The 20318-nt window shown below is 42.5% G+C and overlaps 1 protein-coding gene across 2 annotated transcripts in view; it reads right to left on the bottom strand.

The window, feature by feature from the left end:
* Positions 1-2321: 2321 nt before the first annotated feature.
* The window catches only part of AEBP2 (AE binding protein 2), an 82178-nt gene continuing 64181 nt past the window's right edge, over positions 2322-20318 (bottom strand). Inside the window, exons 6-9 of one of the 2 annotated variants that reach the window (XM_039544448.1) lie at positions 15563-15630; positions 6271-6384; positions 5945-6011; positions 2322-4358 (exon numbers count right to left, since the gene is read on the bottom strand). In XM_039544448.1, the coding sequence (XP_039400382.1) occupies positions 5957-6011; positions 6271-6384; positions 15563-15630 (237 nt within the window). In that variant the 3' untranslated portion in view covers positions 2322-4358; positions 5945-5956. The remainder of the gene's footprint in view (positions 4359-5944; positions 6012-6270; positions 6385-15562; positions 15631-20318) is intronic. The other variant, XM_039544457.1, reaches the window with a different exon arrangement.

The raw sequence follows: 20318 nt of genomic DNA on the forward strand, positions 1-20318 counted from the left end.
TGGCACAATGATGATGCATTCTGTACAAGGTAAGTAATGTGAGGTGTCACTGGAAAAGTTATGTTTTGCTGAATATGATTATCCTATTTGTATGCATATACATTTTTGTATCTGACATTAAAGATACTATGTGTCTATACTTCAAATGTAGTTACACCTGGGTAACATCCACTAAACAAAATGCTTTCAGTCTAGATAGCTGGTTGGGAAGGGCCAATGAGTCATTAGGGAAAACAATAGGTCTTGGGAGAAGCTTATCCCCTACCTAGTGAGCCTTCTGGTGAATGCTGCAGACAGCCTGTAAGGCAGGGGTGGCCAACCTGTGGCTCCAGAGCCACAAGCGGCTCTTCGGTAGTTAATATGTGGCTCTTTGTACAGGTGCCAACTTTCCAATGTGCTGGGGGAGGGTGCTCACTGCTCAACCCCTGGTTTTGCCCCCACTCCGCCCCTTCCCCTGAGCCAGCTATGCCCTCGCTCCTCCCTCTCACTGCCTCCTGCAGCCACAAAACAGCTGATAGGGAGGTGCAGGGAGGGATGGGGAGGCACTGATCAGTGGGACTGCCGGTGGGCAGGAGGTTCTGGGAGCAGGGGGGAGCTGATGGGGCGGGGGGGGCTGCTGACATATTACTGTGACTCTTTGGCAATGTACATTGGTAAATTCTCAGGCTCAGATTGGCCACCCTGCTGTAAGGAATGGCTATGACGACTAAGGATATGTGACCAGGCCACAGGATTCTGGACTCCATCTTGAGATGTCAGTATTTAGTCAGAAAACAGTCTGGGAAGCAAATTTTGAAACAAAGGGTTCCCGGTAGTGTTCCCTTTTTATGTCTATGTGTGGAATGAATTTTGTTATGTGAATCAATATGGAGGTGGTGCGTGACACATCACCTCAATAGTGGTGCACATAAAATTCATGGGGTGGGACCGAGGGGTTCAGGGTGCAGGAGGGGGCTTGGGCAGAGGTTTGAGGTGTGGGGGCTGCAGGCTCTGGGGTAGAAATGAGGGATTTGGAGTGCAGGCTGCCCCGGGGAGAGAGGACTCCCCCCCAGCCCTCCCTCACTGCAGCAGGTTGGGGCCAGGGGAGAGATGCCTCTCTCCGGCAGCGCTGGTCTGAGGGAAGGGCTCCTCTCCCCAAGCCGCAGCAAGTCTGGGGCAGGTCTGTTAGGGCCCAGGGAGGGACACCGCTCCCCCGGCTGCGGCAGGTCCATGCTGGGGGAGAGATCTCTCTCCCCACTGAAGCCCTGAGCATGGGCATGGGGCTTAACAGGCACCTGCACAGCTTTGAAGGAATTTAGGTTCCCGCCCTATGCTAAATCTATATAAGGCAGGGAGTAACCTCATCTGTGGTTCTTTGCTCCCCACAAAAGACCACCCCTGGAAACACCTGAGGAACAAAGACTGAACTGAGGGAAGGACTTGACCCCGGCAAAAGGGATTTCTAGCCTGTGTATGAAACACCTGGGGATTCTAAGCTGCAAAGCAAGTGCAACTCGCCCATTAAGAATCTGCAGCCTGCTTGTATCATGAGATTCTGCTAATTCATATTCAATCTAGTTAGTATATTAAGCTTAGTTTGTTTTTTGTTTATTTGCTAAGTAATTTGCTTTGATCTGTTTGCTATCACTTATGATCACTTTTGTAGTTAATCCTATAACAGATCTCTGAACAGAAGAACATAAAAGTTATATATCAGGGTAATACCAATAAAAAGAGAACAGCCTGAATTGCTCCAAACTGGAGAATTAATGTTATTCTTCAGAAATACTCTAAGTAACATTCAAAACGTCACTCAGACAGATGCGTGGAACTGCCGTTGTGTGTGCCTGGTATACCTCTATCAAAGTTGGTATTTGTTTAGAGCAACAAATCAGTGGCACTTAATTCTTGCATCTGAAGCACAGACAAAAGAATTAGATACATTCAGAACATGGATATGTATAAGCATAAACTTTCTTCAAGCTAAAACAAAGCTAAAAAATTCACTTACCTTTTTGTTACCAGTGCAAACTCAGATTTAACTCTGTCTGCCCCCTGCATTTTGGTTTTAAATAGACTCTTCCCCCATCATGCCCTTCCGCCCCACCCCGGGCAACTGCTGCATCATTAGGACATCACAAAATGCTTTGCTCAAACGCAAGAACAGACAATCACTGGTTGATTATTAATGGTTTACAGGTACAGTATGGGATTTATATCCAACAACTCTGGATTAAGTGTACATTCCATCATTTACAGAGGAACTAAAAAGATATTTAATTTATATCTTCAGCTCTTTTAAAACCTTCATTGAACGGTTACAATTTGGAAGCTAACATGTGGTTATTTGCTTTGTTTTATTAGAAAAAATACTCAGGCAAGGTCTACAATCATCTGTCCATTATAGATGACTTACAAGGAACTCATGAAGCAATAAAATTAAAAAAATACAAATACAAACTATATCTGAAACACTTCTATTTGGCAATTTTATAACAAATTTTAAAAAAGAACCAAAGAGATTGTGGATTACTTTATAGGTACAGAATAAGCAGTAGATGAAGTGCTCAAGCAAAAAAATTAAACAAAACACTGTACTTTTTTAAAAAATAAAGTCAGGTTGCTACAAATCTTATGAATAATACCCTTATTTATTAAACAACCAGTCCAGAACATCTTATATTAGTGGTGCTTTTAATCTGCACTTCATTTTGTTTGATAAGATTTTTCATGTATATAAGTAACATATTTAACCCGTTGGAGCCAAGCAAGTCTTGTGTCAGTACCAATGCAGAATGCATTCGTATTATATTAGGAAACACGTAACCCTGCAGCCAAAGGGTTAATTCTAAGTTTTATTCTATTTAATAAAATTTTAGTGTAAAAACTGCTGGTTTTTCGTTTCACCGTAGTAACGTGAAAATTCCTCCCCAATAAGGAAGACTAATTCTGCAGTTTGACTGCATATATCCACATATATTTTACATTAGTTCCTTCCAACAGCAAGGAAATGACTGATTTCACGTTCACTATCAGAAAAGAGTTCTTCCCTCAAAGATTTCTGGGAAGGATGTTCAATGTATTTTTGTTCTTACAACAGATATTAACAGTAGTATATAGTCCCTTAGGTATGCAAATGACTTTTTTTGTTGTTAGGAAGGTGCTTTTTTAAACATTTCTTCTGGCAGCGCTAGTGAATTACAATATCCTTCCATATTTTCTAACATAATATATACATTTTAACTTTCATGCCTCTAGAAAAACATCTACAGTACATTTCATAATATAAAAATATATTACAAATCTGCGGAATTATTTACAAGCAATGTCCTATTATCTATATGCAACATTTTTGTCTCCATACAAGACTAACAAGTTACACACATTTCTATTTCTGCAAGTTAAAAAAATCCATGATTTCTTGCTTATTAAGCAAGAAAGTGATTTTATTTTCCTTTTCAAAGCCAACTTTGGTGCATAAAGGTTGAATTTCTAGATGTTTTAAAAAAATATCTTTTTCTTTACATCTAGAAAAGATTAGGCCAAATTAAAAAAACACATACTGTACAAATGACAGAGTCTTAAAAGGTCAAAAAATTAAAATCAAACACCAAATTTTGCTAACTTAAGTAGAGGTTTTTCAAAAACCGTTCAGTAATAAAGATTACATAAAATTAGACCTCATTAACATACAGTACTAGTCCTGAAAAAGGGTCAGACATACTGCAACACTCTTAACAACACCTTTCAGTCTTACTTGGATATATGAATTTATAGTTGATTGGGGAAAACAAGCATTCCATTAACATTTGTTTAAACATCATTTAATGTCTCTTAGTTTTTGTGAAAGGATGCACAAGTGTACAAATGACGATTGATCACTATCCACCATACTCAGAAGGTAATAGGATAAAGCCTGGGTAGTTTGTTCATTGTCTGGTGAGTGTTAAACTCTTAGCAGCTTGTTAAGAGTTCTCCTGGGAACTGTGTAAGTTGTGATGGTTAGTTACTTCCTCTTTTCAAACTACTGTATATACTAACAAAAGAAAAGCAGCTTAAAGAAGCAAGCATGCAAAGCCTTTTAGTTGTTCCACTAAGTTGCCAGAAGAGTGTTTGCTCAGTCTCCCACTGTACCATTCCATGACAATGTGGATATACAGTAATATATTAATATATTCCACAGAAGCATCTACTTCATTCACAGAATGTTTACACTAAGCATAAATATTATCTAAGGATTTGAAAAAAAGGATGAGGGTGGGTTGGGGGGCCTTGACTAATGTGCAACTTTATTTCTAATTCCATTGTCAGTGACTAAAGACTGCAGGTGTCCCCAATTGCTTGGTTTTTACCTCTTCAACCTCTTCTGTGGCATTGTTCTGCAAAAGAAGAAGATACATTTATGGTTCAAGGTCATCTCAACAGCTGATTCAATGTAGTTGTATATGGAGTACTTTGGAGTCATGATTATACACAATTTATTTTAATCAAATTTTATTCAAACTGAAATGTCATTTTAGAAAATCCCATATTAGGATCCATTGTATCAGCCTTTGTACCGAGACTAGTATCCCTTCAATAATTCTTCCCCCATGCAAGTTTTAGGCTCCAGTTTCAGTTCTTTGATCACACAATACTGTGAGGTTTCCAAAAGAGCAGTATTTACCAGTACACAATTCCAAGAGTTAAAATTCTAGAGTACAATTTATATAGTTCATGGGGGTATTTTAGTAGTTTTACTGGGGTATCTCTTAGCCCAAAAACATTACAGTTTCATTTGAAAGGATTATCATATCCATTTTCATGGAACTTGTAGAAAGTTGGCTAACAATAAATTAAACAAACTGATCTATAGAACATCAGTTAAATTCCATTTGGGGCCATAAAATTACAAGTAACTAATACCTAAGGCAGGGAATAAAAACAGTTTATGTTAAACATTTTAAAACAAGATACAGTCTAATTTTGCTCATCACACTTATGAATTATTAGTTCACATCAGTAATTCATATTCAAGTAAGTATTTTAAATACTTACATTTAGAGAGACAGCACATATAGCAAAATTAATTCTCTCCATACTCAAAATCCATTAATTTGATTAGTGATGTAAATTGGCTATGAAGGTGAACTGAAAGGCTTAATACACATCCAGGCTTAATATACATCCAGACCTCAGCTGAGTGTTCTGTGTATTGCTTTAAACCTTAGTGATGTCAAGAAACACAGGAACACTGAACTTTGATCATGGCAGGTAAATGAAAACAACCAGATTTTCAAATTTTTAAAGTTTTTATAATTAATCCTACACATGTATCATCCTGTTATTGATTTGGGATCTTAATTTATTTAAAAAGAATTGAAAGCATTTCAGATTACCTTTAAAAATTTTTACACAAGATACAATCGTGGGATAATACAGAGGAATAAAATAAGAAAATTATTAGAAATGTGATGATTAGAAGCCAATCTGAAGTCCTAAAAAAAAAACACCACACGTGTATGCTCCTTAAAGACATGTACTATCCCTCACCCCACCCCAAAGGCTAAAGAGTCTTGTATCAAAAAAAATAATAGTACTTGTATACAAGTACAAGTTTCTAAGGCTATGTCTACACTACTGCAATAAGTCGACCTATGCTACGCAACTCCAGCTACATGAATAATGTAGCTGGAGTCGATGTACCTTAGGTCAAGTTACCGCGGGTGGTCGACAGGAGAAACTCTCCCGTCAACTTACCTTGCTCTTCTCGTTGGGGGTAGAATACAGGGGTCGACTGGAGAGCGATCTGCTGTCGATTTGGCGGGTCTTCACCAGACCTGCTAAATCGACCACCAGTGGATCGATCTCAGAGCGTCGGTCCCAGCTGTAGTGTAGACATAGCCCAAGTAATACTGCATGTATTACAGCTGAATGTAAAATATGAAAAGATAAATTTGGACTTTAAAAAAATTGGTATACAAACCAGTATGTGATCTTAACAGAAGTGATCTTTCAGGATTCCACTGTATGTACCTCCTTTACTAGAATTTCTGTACACCAAGCACAAAAAAGTAAAATACACTTGGTAAATACATACATTCCCTGTGTCTCAGTTACTAGAGTTCAGTTCAAGAAGTTAAGCAATTCTGAAAAGCCTTAAAACCTCAGAACTTAACCCCTGTACACTGGCAGGATTGATGTCACCTGCACTGGTGCATCATGCATTAGCAATCTTGGCTTCTGGCATCAAAAAGTTAAGTGAGGCTTAAGACTTTATTGAAAGTAAGAGGTTTAAAATTAGGAAGTTACCTGTATATGTTTGGGTCCAGAAGCAAGGCAGTATCTTTTGGTAGTTTTGATAAATGAACTACTTTAGTTTTTAATTGATGTCGTTCACTTTCATTTACCCACACATCAGGCAGACTATGAATAAATAAAATAAAAATTTTCAAAAAAGATCAACCCTTTTTCTCACCACAAAAGTATGTGGCAAACTAGCACTTACAAAGTTTTTTAATATAATCCTCAAATTTCATTTATTAAAATAGCATCATCACTGGGGTGGTAAAAAGACACCAGAATTTTTTACACATTCCTTACCTTTACAGTGCAAAAGAGATGCTAAGAATGGCTGAAATTATAGTTCCTTAGAAATACTGGATGAAAAAAATAAAACAATGGCCTTGCATTTTGAATATCAGACTTTTGGCATTTTAAATGTAAAACAAAGAAAAGCACACAGTGACTTCTAACAAAAAAGAATAAATTCAACTTAAAGTCTCAAATCTAAAACAAAAATAGTATGTTTGATTTTTCAAGTATTAGATAATGATAATCTAGAATACTAAATGCCCTGCGCTTCACCACCCTGGATCAATGAACTTGCTAGTTATCTGCTTAATTTTCATAAAACTAAAGCTTACTTGACATGCTCATCAAAATATGATTTCCTGAGTCAAAATAATGAAGTAAACTGTATTAATTCTCTTTTTTGGATATATAGACAGCTAATTTCAAGCATGTTTGGTATCTAGTATATCAACTGTTCTTAGAGTGAGATACAGTAGAACCTGGTTACTACATAAATTGAGAGGTAGTCCCAGTGCTGCGTATAGTGAGGATCATGGGTAAGGGCTTGGGACAAAGGAAACACACTGGCCCAGTTCCTAGTACTCAACAATGCTCTGAAACAAGACTAATCCACTTAAAACTGGCTTTTTCTTTTGCTGTTTAGGAAGCTGTGAGTGCTAAGGATTGTGACATGCACGGTATATGGAAGAATGCTGCATGGCCATATATGAACGCAATTTACAGAGAACATTGATGAAATGTAAAAAGAAGTGTCTATAAAATGTATTTTAGAAATAGGGACTATTAACTGTTCCTAATGGAGCCTGTGGCACAAAAAATTTTGAAAAGAAATCAATGGATTGATCCAAGTCAGATGTTTGGAATGGAAATTAAATTAAAAACAAGAAATTACCAACTAAAGCTGAAAAGGACACAGAAACAAATAAAAAAAGTTCTTCATACAAAAGCTATCTGGAATGTAGAACTGTCATAAACAGACAGTAAAGGGTTAAGAAGGTCACGTAGCCTAGCTGACACCTGACCAGAGGAATCAATTGGGGGAACAAGATGTTTCAAGAGGAAGGAGGGAAGTTCTTCCTTTGTTCTGTTCATTAAGTTCTGTGCTGGAGTGAAAAGATCCAGGAATCAACCAGGGTAGTGAGTATTAGAGAAGGAATGAATTAGCTTATGTTTATTTCCTTTTGTGACTGTCTTTCTGCATTAGAGGGATAATCAAATTGGGTTTTCTTTTGTGTAACTAAGGTTTTTGCCCAGGGGAACATCCTCTGTGTTTTGAATCTGTTGAGTGTGAGAGTAGCTTGCATGCTAATCTCTCAGAGGTATTTCTTTTACCCCTTTTCCTTAAAGTCTTCTTTTTAAGAACCTGATTGATTTTTTCCTTGTTTCAAGATCCAAGAGGTTTGGATTGGTGTTCACCAGGAAATTGGTGGAGAAGTCTCTCTAGGTTACCCAGGGAAGGGTTACAATACTTGGGAAGGATACATTTTTTTCGGGGGAAGACAGTGTTTCTCAAATGACTCAAACAACTGTTTAACGATTTGGGAGGTGGCAGCAACCAGATTTGAGCTGGTAATTAAGCTTAGGGGTTCTCATGCAGGTCCCCACATCTGTATCCTAAAGTTCAGAGTGGGGGTGAAACCTATGACAAGAACAAACTGCCAAAGATAGCAACTTATGAAAATTAGTCCTTCTGTAAGCCTAAGAGGCAATTTGAAACACTTAAGATGGAGAAAATACAGTAGAACAGATTCTTTTTCTGAATCCAAAAAATCAATTGTAGTTTTTATTATTCCCTGTGTTTATAGGGAAGACATGCCATCTGGCGCTCTGTCCTGGCTCTTACCTACACCAGATAGTACAGAATGTTTATAGATTTACAACTAATATTAAGTTAGCTACAAAGGTGTAGTACAAGATTATTGTGTCAGAACATACAAATTACCTTACTTTTTCAAGAAAGCCAGTCAACAGTTCACTTCTGTTGAAACAGCAGAAGTATGCACATTACAGCATTCCTTTAATTGGACCAGAACTTCCATTCTTTACATTTACTTTAAATATCGGATTGTCTAGCATATCTGAGTAACTTCTCTTCTGCACTGTACAAAAAGTTCTAAAATGTTGTTCATTTCTTTAAATTGAAATACTGAAATTCAGTTTGACTCCTTAAAAGTAAAATATTGCACTCAAAATTTAAATCACATTTCTGTTGATATTAGAACATTTGTAGACCTGAAACTTTCAGGTATTAATTAATTAAGCAAATAAACTTTTATCTCCTATACCGTAATAGGAACAAGTATATGTTACAGTACTGTTATAAATACTCATAACTTAGAATTCTATTACAAGATATTAAGTTCTATTTTTAATACATTCAGACTTAATCTTGCCCAATGAACGGCAAGAACAGTACTTCTTAGTGGCAGCTGAAATATTTATAATACCCTTCCCATTCCTGGCTGAAAATTACTCAATCATCCTGCACTTCTGAGGTGGCAGCAGCACAAAAAAAAAGAAAGAAAGAAAGAAAGAAAAAAAAAAGAAAAGAGCCACAGATAGTTACAACACCAAACCAAAATGCCAAGGACTCCAGGAAAGAGAAAAAAATAACTTACCAGTAATCCTTGTTCTCTGAAGACAATAATTATAATAGAGCCACACTGTTGGGTTCATGCTCTTGCACACAACCGGTTGAGACACTGAAAATCTGAGGTGTTAAAACCACCTCATCAGAACATGTGTTTGCCTACCTGCTTTTGAAGATTTAAGATATTTATATTACACCTGCTCATCACAGTGGTATCTGCATCAATCTTCAGTTATTTGATCTAAAGTATCACTGAAACTAAAAATATTCCCTTGCTCCAAGAGATGTTGGTTGAGTGTTGGCAGAGCTATTATATGCAATTATTCTCTATAAATCGAAATTCACTTATGATAGTGTCATGCTTGAAACCTAAAGTCCATGCCTAATTTCAAATTATATGATTGCTACAAAACTAGAGCTTTTTTGATAGACAGTATCACAGGGATTTTATTTGAAAGTCTCCAAAGAAGGATGCGCACATGCCACCTTTCTGATGCAGCCATTTAACTTTTCTGAATTTTAGCTCTGAAGTTTTCCAGATCCAGTTATATGCAAGAGCATGGATTCAAGAATGTGGACCTATTATAAATCTACTTACCTTTAGAAGAAAAAGTAGTAACTTCGTTAAAAAAACTTGTGGAAAACTCAGGGATTGCGCAACACTGGCTAAACTACACTCCTAATGGGTTTCCTAATGATATTAGAACAAGGTGGAAATAAAAAGATTATTCCACTTTTCCATATAATTAGGATTATAATATTTGCATACAAAAGAACTTTTCTTATTTGAAAGAGAAAGCTCTCATCATTATTTAAAGTAGAGTATTTTAGAAAAGTAAATCAATGATGTATGAAATATTTGATACTTACAACTTTCTATTTGCCTTAAACCTATTTGAGGAGGGTTGAAACTGTTATTTGAAATCTGGCAGAAGGCGAGATTACTTACCTTGTACAGTAACTCAAGTTTTTTTGAGATGTGTCCTCATCAGGACGTGTGCATGACTGTGCACTCTGGAACGAAGATCTTTCATCAGCAGTGGCCACAGGTCTGTTCATGCTTGTTCCCTAGATACCCTCATGCACCAGTAAAAGGGCATATAGGAAGGGGTGAACCCGCTGCCACTCTAGTTCCTTCTCAACCACAGAAGTCCAACAAGAGACTCTCAAGGCAGAAGGGAAAGACGGCCTGTAGTGGAGCACCCATAGGTACTCAAATCTCAAAGAGCTCCAGTTACTGTATAAGATAAGTAACCTCTCCTTTTTCAAGTAGTGTCCTTATGGGTGCTCCATGTCACAGACTCCTGAGCAGTACCTCTATCATAAAGGAGGGTGCTGAGGAGGTAGATTCATTACAGAATGTTGAACAGCCTCAGCTCTGGAAGCAATCACAAGAGCATAGTGCAGGGAGAACATGTGTATCAAAGACCAGATGTCTGTGATGTATATGTTTCTCAACATGGCAACTGGTAGAGTCAGCCAGTGAGAAGGGGATGAAACTCTGAGGCTTTAAGATGGATCCTGCAATCCATTTGGGTAGTCTGAAGGGAAATCACCTGTACTTTCATGTTTTCTGCAATTGATAAAAAAAAATATGGGTGAAGCCCTAAAGGGCCTAGTTCTAGCTAGATAAAAGGTAAGATCTCATCTTACATACAGTATATGAAGGCTCATTTCTTCTCTTGAAGAATTAGGCTTGGGATAAAGCAAACAGTAGGCGATTTTCTTGGCTGAGGTGGAATTCTGAGGAAACTTTAGGAAAGACATGAAGGCATGGATACAGTCACCTTGTTGTGATAGAACACCACGTACGGTGGGTCAGCTATCAAGGCCCCAACCTCCCTTGTCCTCCTGACCAAGGTGATGGATTTGAGGTTTTAACAGACAGATGGAAGAGGAAATAGTTCAGCATAGGTTCAAATGGGGGTTTCCTCAGTGCGTTGAGGACTAAACTGAGTTCCTGTGATGGAGTTGGTTCTTTAATTGGAGGGAAGAAGTTTAAAGAGGTCTTTGAGAAACCTCATCATGGTTGGGTAGATGAAGACTGAAAACCTCTCAACGAGGGAAGGAAGGCTGTTATAGCAACTAGGTGAACTTTAACTGAATTCAGGGGTAATCCTGTGACTTTTAAACTGAGTAAATAATTGAGAATGTGTGTCAGACAAGACTCAAGAGGAAGTATAGATCAGTGGCTGTACCAAGTCTGGAAGTGTATCCTCTTATGTAGGTTTTTTGCTATGTTTAGATGCTTGAGCAGTAGGGGAGTTGGGATTAAACATATAGCAGTATGTGAGGCCAAGGAACTCTTAGGGCATCTCCCATTGAGTTCCACCTGTATCCTCCCCTCGAGCAGAATCATCTGCACTTCACATTGGATGGAGGGAAAGGGACAGGACCCTACTTGTCCTTGCCAGGGTTGGGTGTATCCCCGGCTAAAAGTTTTGCCAAGGTGAACCCCGAATGAAGGAGGCTCAACTGGGAACCCTGAATAGACACTTCTGAATCTAATAAGGAGTTGTCTCCTGTGTCAACTGGAGGGGCAAATAGTGCCAGTTACCAGTGTTTAAGTGAGTACAGAGGCCTGAAATGGGTTCTTTAATTGCATCAGTACCAGAACCTGTTAATATTAAGATATCGGATAGTGTCCAGTTGATAGAACTGGAAATGCATCTGTGTATCCACAACGGAGTTTATGAGAGATTGAAGACAGTGATGGTACCAGGGGGCAAGACAACATTGAACACGGTAGTGGAGGTGAAGTAGGCTCCAGCAAGCAAGATGGTACCAGTGGGGAGCATCTCACAGTACGCCTCAGCAACAATGGCTCCTTCAGAATCTGAAGGTCCTCAAGGGTCAAAAGACTAGACAATACCAGGGCCTCTGGATAGGAAACATCAGGAGTACCAGAGATGTCACTGAAGTACAACTGGTGCCTCCTTCATGTCTGGCTGCTGGAGGTAGTACTGACAATGATTTTGATTTGACTTGGGAGTCCTTATGTCAGAGTCACAGAGTCCAGTGCCAACGTAGGTGCCACTTTAGATAGTTTACCTGATGGTTTCTCAGTACATGGCATGTTTTTTTAGCCTGTGCTGTGGTCTTGGTGGGAGCCTCAATGGTTCCCATAACTAGTCACAAGGTCCCCTGCGACCCAGATTGAGGGTAACTTTTCTCTTTCTTTTCTCCCATTCTGGGGAAGGAAGCCTTCTCTTCTTCAATGGTTTAGATCAGCGGTTGTCAAACTGGGGGTCGTGACCCCAAAGTGGGTCATGACCCTGTTTTAATGGGGTTGCCAGGGCTGGCTTAGACTTTGCTGAGGCCTGAGGCCGAAGCCTGAGCCACACCACCCAGGGCCGAAGCTGAAGCCTGAGGGCTCGAGCGAGCGCAGGCTTTGGTCCCCACTCCTACGGTCGTGTAGTAATTTTTGCTGTCAGAAGAGGTCACAGTGCAATGAAGTTTGAGAACCCCCAGTTTAGATGGTTTTGAAGGGCCAGCGGGGTCTTTGCTTACTGTCAGTAGAGACGATCACCAGAGCTCTCTGAAGATCTGATGTACAAAGGGGGTGACTCAAATCCCACAGATCTCAGGCAGCACTCCACTGACAGGCGTTTGAGCCTATCCTTCCTCAATTTATTAGATCTGCTCTTAAATCCTGAGCAGATCTTAGATTGGGAGGGGATGTGAGATTTCCCGAGGCAATGGAGCAGCTTGAACTGTCTCTGTGGGGGAAAAGACCCATGGCAGGTCTGGCAGGCTTTAAAGCCCAGGGTCTTGGGCATAACGTAAACTTGAGGCCATGACCCAAAGACCTGAGAAAAAGCAAAGGCCTGAATCAGGCAAAATAAGGGAAGGGGAAACCCTTTATAAAAGCACAAACTGTGCTAAACAAAAATGAAAAAATAAAGAAATTTTAGCAACAGGATAGCAAACCAAGAGGCTAGCTAGCAGATGCTGCGACACAGCCACAGGCGAATGAGAAGGAATTGGAGTAGCAGTGGGTCCATCCCTCCTGATATGACCTCATAAAAGAGCATGAGGGTATCTAGGGCACAGTTGCAGACCCACGGACACTGATGAAAAATTTCATCACATATCCTGACATGCAGTACGCACAAAAACACTACTCAAAGAACATTCAGAATCAAAAGAAAAAGCAACCAAACACGCAGAGAAAGCTTCAAGTGCAGTGTAGCAGTTTGTTCTTAGAGTATGTCTACACAGAAAAGAAAAAACCTGCAGCTGACCTATGCCAGCCAACTCAGGCTCATAAAGTTCAGGCTGTGGGGCTGTTTCATTGCTGTGTAGACTTCTGGGCTCGGCTGGAGCCCAAGCTCTATGACCTTGCAGGGTCGGAGGGTCCCAGAGCTCAGACTCCAGCCCAAGTCCGGAAGTCTACACAGCAATGAAACAGCCCTGCAGCCCACATCAGCTCACACAGGCCAGTCGCAGGTTTTTCTCAGTGTGTCTTAGTTAAACAGGAGAATCCAAAATGGCAGCATTACACAATTTACAACTGAAGCGACAAAATGTAATGTTCCCATGGTAAATTTATTGCGAGATTGCAGCATTTGCTTTATGTATCTTGTAGTCCTGCTGTGTATTACCAATTACAATACTATTATGTGTCCACTTTATGAAGTTTGTTGCTATTTCACTTTCCCAACACCTGACATACTGAGAATCAGATAAACCATAGTGAGAGAACAATCACCATTTTATTATATATTCCTATACTGCAAAACCATCTGTAATTCTTAGGGCTGTCGATTAGTCGGTTAACTCACCCGATTAACTCAAAAAAATTAATCGCAATTAATCGCACTGTTAAACAATAGAATACCAATTGAAATTTATTAAATAATGTTGGATGTTTTTCTACATTTTCAAATATATAGATTTACGGGAGATACTGCTGCCTGCTTCTTATTTACAATGTCACCTGAAAGTGAGAACAGGAGTTCACATGGCACTTTTGTAGCTGGCATTGCAAGATATCTACGTGCCAGATATGCTAACATTTGTATGCCTCTTCATGCTTCAGCCACCATTCCAGAGGACATGCTTTCATGCTGATGATGCTCGTTAAAAAAAATAGTGTGTTAACTAAATCTGTGACTGAACTCCTTGGGGGAGAATTGTATGTCTCCTGTTCTGTTTTACCTGGATTCTGCCTTATATTTCATGTTATAGCAGTCTCGGATGACTCAGCACAGGTTCATTTTAAGAACACTTTCATAGCAGATTTGACAAAACGCAAAGAAGGTACCAATGTGAGATTTCTAAAAATAGCTACAGCACTCAACCCAAGGTTTAAGAATCTGAAGTGCCATCCAAAATCTGAGAGGGACGGGGTGTGGCGCATGCTTTCAGAAGTCTTAAAAGAGCAACACTCCGATAAGGAAAGTACAGAACCCGAACCACCAAAAACAAGAAAATCAACCTTCTGCTGGTGGCATCTGACTCAGATGATGAAAATAAACATACATCGGTCCGCTCTGCTTTGGATTATTATCGCGCAAAACCCATCATCAGCATGTATGCGTGTCCTCTGGAATGGTGGTTGAAGCACAAAGGGACATATGATTCTTTAGCGCATCTGGCACATAATTATCTTGTGACACCAGTTACAACAGTGCCATGTGAACACCTCTTCTCACTTTCAGGTGATACTGTACACAAGAAGCGGGCAGCATTATCTCCTTCAAATTGTAACCAAACTTGTTTGTCTGAGCGACTGATTGAAGTAGGATTGAGTGGACTTGTAGGCTCTAAAGTTTTACATTCTTTTATTTTTTGATACAGTCATTTTTTTTGGTATACAGTTCTACATTTGTAAGTTCAACTTTCATGATAAAGAGATTGCACTACAGTACTTATTAGATTAATTGAAAAATACTATTTCTTTTGGTTTTTTATTGTGAAAATATTTGTAATAAAAAATAAATATAAAGTGAGCACTGTACACTTTGTATTCTGTGTTGTAATTGAAATCAATATATTTGAAAATGTAGAAAATATCCAAAAATATTTAAATAAATGGTATTCTATTCTTGTTTAATCACTTGATAGTCCTAGTAATTCTACATTTCAATGATTAACAGCACTGGCTATTAACATTTACTCTGGCCTAATACAGCACATACACCTACTTATGGAAAAACAAAGTATTTTTTAAAAGGCATTTACATAGAGACGGTAATAATGGATCATCTCAATGACTTGGCAACTGAAGAAAATCAACTAGACAAAAGAGAAAGTTAATGACTCTTTTGTTCCAAACACCCAGGTTACTTTAAAAAACCCAGTATTTACACAGAAAATGTACTGTTAAATATTCAAAGAATAATAAAGGAGAGCACATTAACTGGATTGTAAACACTTCCACACGCAAATGGTATAATTGACAATGTATGTACTCACATGTCTTCTGGTGTCCAGTGAAGCAAGAGTTTTATTTTTCCAGACTCCTCTTTTCTTTTAGCTATTACCTGACATTAACAGTTAAAATAAACGTTATTTAAAAATCACATCTGCAGAATATTTGCTCACATTTACATTCCCTTGCTAAGTTTTATCCAATTGAAACAACTACTTAATTAAAAATTGTTTAATCAAAGACAGTGATAATTATATGCATAAGAAATCTATGTATAGAACTGCTCGAATAGTTTAGTAAGGTTGTAACCCTTTCATTTAAATTTCCCTTAGTATCTCATACTTGACATATCCAACAATCACTGAATGAAAAATTTAGATGTAACTTGAAATTTATTTTTTTTAATTAAAGCTTTTTAAAAAAAAATCAGTCAAGATTTTGCAAAGTTACTTCAAAATTGAAATTACTGAATAAGATCCACAACTTATGTATAGTTACAAAAATGCATGTGATGCTTTATTAAATACCTATGGAGACAAAATTTTTGCCTGATGGAGCTTAAAATCTCATTCTAAAATTAAATCCAAAACCTAATGTTCCTTTAATGTATTTAGATTGCAGAATAAATCACACAAAAAGAAATGCTACATTTATGGATGCCTGTGCAATCTTTATTCTTCTCCCTTGTACATACAAACTGTTACTCTTGGGGGAATTCTGAACTATTGTGCCCACTAGGGGCCACTGGACTCTGCAGAGCCCAGCTTGCACATAGAAGACAATGCTGGGGGAGAGGGAGCTAGAGCAGTGGTTCTCAAACTTCTGTACTGGTGACCCCTCCTCATAGCAAGGCTTTGAGAACCCCCTGGTAAATTAAAAACACTTTTTTATATATTTAACACCATTATAAATGCTGGACGCAAAGCAGGGTTTGGGGTGGAGGCTGACAGCTCGTGACCCCCCATGTAATAACTCCGCGATCCCCTGAGGGTCCCAACCCTCCGTTTGAGAACCCCTGTGCTAGAGCAGGGGTCCCCAACCCCCGGTCCGCGGCCCGGTACCGGTCCGCGGCCTCTTACAAACCGGGCCACGAACCGACCCAGTGGACCTCCCGCAGGCGTGCCTGCGGGAGGTCTACCCGAGCCCAGGGCCGCCCGGGGGGGGGGGGCAAAGGGGGCAATTTGCCCCGGGCCCCGGGCTCCGCAGGGCCCCCCTAGAGAAGAGCGGAGGCTCCCGCCTCCGCCCCTCTCCGGAAGCCTCGGCGCATCACGCGCCGAGACTCCGGCCGAGCCCCTGAGCCCGCCCGGCGCCGTGGGAGGCGGGGCAGCTGCCTCCGCTCGGCGTGGAGCTCACAGCCCCGCCCCCTCACCACGCGGCTCTGAGCGGGACGGAGCTCAGGCCCTGCCGGAGACGCGCTCGGGTAAGAGGCCGAGGCCGGGGAGAAGCCGGGGCCGGGCGGCTGAAGCGGGGCCGGGCCAGGCGGGGCGGGGATGGAGGCTGCGGCCGGGGCCGGGAGAAAGCGGCGGCGGGGCGGGCAGGGGAAGCGGGACCCGCCGCCATCGAGCGCAGCCCGGTCTTGGCGGCGGGGCCCCTTCTGTTCCGGGACCCGCCGCCGAAGTGCCCAAGACCCGCGGCGGGACCCGCCGCCGAAGCGCAGCCCGGTCTTCGGCGGTAATTCGGTGGCGGGGGGCTCCCGCCGCGGGTCTTCGGGGCACTTTGGCAGCGGGTCCCGGAACAGAAGGGCCCCGCGCCGCCGAAGACCCCAGGCCCCCGGAATCCTCCGAGCCGCGGGACGAGCGCTCCCTCCGCAATCATTCCTGCGGGAGGTCCGCTGCTCCCGGGACTCCGGTGGACCTCCCGCAGGCCTGCGGGAGGTCTACCGGAGCCGCGGGACGAGCGCTCCCTCCGCAGGCATGACCGGTCCCTGGTCCTGAAAAGGTTGGGGACCCCTGCTGTAGGGGACCGGCTCACCCCCTAGAGTGGTGCACACATGCCGCAGTATATAGGGCACCGCCAGCTCCTGCCACCCTCAGTTCCTTCTCGCCGGAAACTCCAACAGTGGGGAAGGAGGGTGGGTTGTGGAATGGACATGAGCAACACATCTTGAAGAACACTAGTTGCAGAAAAAGGTAACTGTCTTTTCTTCTTCAAGTGCTTGCTCATGTCCATTCAACTTAGGTGATTCCCAAGTAGTACCCCTCGGAGGTGGGTAGGAGTTCAGAGATGTGTAGATTGCAACACAGCTCTGCTGAACCTAGCATCATCCCAGGCCTGCTGAGTGATGTCAGGAGGGGGCATGAACATGTGCACCGAGGACCATGTTGCGGCTCACAGATGTCCTGGATCAGGAAGTGTGCCAGGAAGGCCGAAGATGCCCACACTCTGATCGAGTGAGCTCTGACAATCGGCAGTGGAGGGACTCCTGCCGCTCATAGCAGGTATGAATGCAAGAGGTGATCCAGTTAGAAATCCTCAGCCTTTCATTCTATCAGCTGTAGAGATGAAAAGCTGAGTCAACTTAAGACTTTGTCCCATCTAGGTAGAAAGCCAGGGCAGAAGACTGGAAAAAAGATGTCCTGGCTCATGTGGAAAATAGACACCACCTTGGGAAGGAAGACAGGTGGGGCCGGAGCTGAACCTTGTCCTTATAGAAGACCGTGTACGGCAGTTCTGAGGTCAGGGCTCGCAGCTCAGAGACTCACCTCGCCAACGTCACTGCCACCAGGAAAGCTACCTTCCACGATAGGTGAGACAGGGAGCATGAGGCCAAAGGCTAAAAGGGCAGACCCGTGAGCCTGGACAGAACCAAACTGAGATCCCAATGAGGGACTGGGGATCGAACTTGTGGAAAAAGTCTCTCAAGACCTCTGAGGAACCTGACCGTTATGTCATGGGAGAACACCGTCTGCCCCTGGATTGGCGGATGAAAGGCTAAAATGGCCAGTAGATGCATCCTGATAGAGGAGTGCGCCAGGCCCTGGTTCCTCAAATGAAGCAGGGAGTCTAAGATCAACTGCACCGAAGAATGCGAAGTGGAGATGCCCCGTTTGGCCGCCCAGCAGGAGAACCTCATCCACTTTGCCAGGTAAATCTGTCTGGTCGAGGGCTTTCTATTCCCAAGGAGGATCTTCTGGACTACTTCCGAACAGGCCCATTCCTCAGGGTTCAGCCACGCAACATCCAAGCCGTGAGGTGGAGGGACATGAAGTTGGGGTGCAAGAGGTGGCCATGATCCTGTGACAGTAGGTCAGGTCAATTCAGCAGGGGCCACCGAGGGATTGCTGCCAGGCTCGACAGCGTCCCAAACCAGTGCTGGTGAGGCCACACCGGGAAGATATGATAACCTGAGCCCTGTCTCTCTTGATTTTCACTAGGACCTTGCCCATGAGTGGAACTGGAGGGAACACATACGTCAGGCTTCCTGCCCACGGCAGGAGGAAGTTGGTCCAATAAAAGATATTACCTCATCTACCACGTCTATCTGAGAAGGAACCATGTTGATTTAAAAATTGTTTGACAGTAGATGCTGTCAAAAAATGTTTAGCAAAACCGTATGGTGGTGTGTAGCGAGGAGGTGTGGTCTCCCTCAGAGAGGGACCAAGAAGGACAACAGCCCCCCCTTGGGCTGCAGAGCCAGAAAAGCCATGCCTACCCCGCCAGAAGCTGAGGGGCAGGACAGGAAGAGAAAGTACAAAAGGCAGGCCCTGCAGCTCAGTTTGGCTGGAGCTGCCAAGAGACACAGAGGCTTCTCCCCTGCCTCTGGAGTGGGACGCTGAGGAAGAGCTCCCAGAGCTGCCGCCTGAGGACTGGCCAGAGTTCCTAAGGCCAGCACCTGACAGATGACAAGGAGCTGCTGGGGCTACCCCGATTACTGGCTAGAGCTTCCAGGGCTGCTGGCCGACCGAGGCATCAACCATCGGCTCAGGCTATCACTGATGACCGATCCCAAGGAGATGGAGGACACCTACAGCACGGAGGTACCTACCTCCCCAGCATTTGGAAGTAGCCTGGGAAACTAGACAACAGTCTGGTTGGACCTTGGCCTAATACTAGGTGGGCATGTTGCGGGTGGATCCCCACTGACCCAGTGGCGGACCACTCGGTCACCGTTAGGGCGCTGGGCTGGGACTGGTAGAGTAGGGTGTGGGGGGGGTCCCCCTGCAACCCCACTCCTGGGGTGGCAGCCTCCCCGCATTAGGCCAGGAGGCCTATGTTTGGTGCTCACCCTTGCCTGAGCTCCGAGACTGCCTTACCACTCTGTCGTGGTTGCAGACCACAGCCCCTAACTGTTTGCTCCCCTGCCCCAGGGTCTGGGCTTATAGACTGTGTTACTGTGTCCTGACTGCAGATTAGAGCCCCTAATTGTTGGTGCCATGCCCTGCCCGAGGGCCAGGGTTCACAGACTCGCCATTGCCCTGCCCAGATCAAGGAGACTGAGCTCTAAAGACTGCTAATACCCACTAATTGTTGCAGTGCTAAGGGCTCAACAGCTTCAGAGAAAGACCAGGAGGGACAGCCACGCAGGCTTACACGAGATATGTTAGGGAACAAAGCAAAAAGTACACATGCCACTAGGTGCACAGAAACAGAGGCTTGGACTTCTGGATAGAATCTCCACACGGAGAACTCATTCAGAACTTCAGAGGTTGAATTTGAAGGATCAGCAGCTAGCTCCTGGGAAAAGGAAGAAAGTTAGTCAGTTAGCTCCTGTGAGGAGAAGCAGCACTGATGGGCTTTTATAAGCTTAGGCAGTCCTCAGTGGAGTATGAAGTAGAAAGGTTACTGAATGTTGTTTTGTTA

The sequence above is a fragment of the Mauremys reevesii genome, linkage group 1 (assembly GCF_016161935.1).
Source record: "Mauremys reevesii isolate NIE-2019 linkage group 1, ASM1616193v1, whole genome shotgun sequence".
Taxonomy (NCBI): domain Eukaryota; kingdom Metazoa; phylum Chordata; order Testudines; family Geoemydidae; genus Mauremys; species Mauremys reevesii.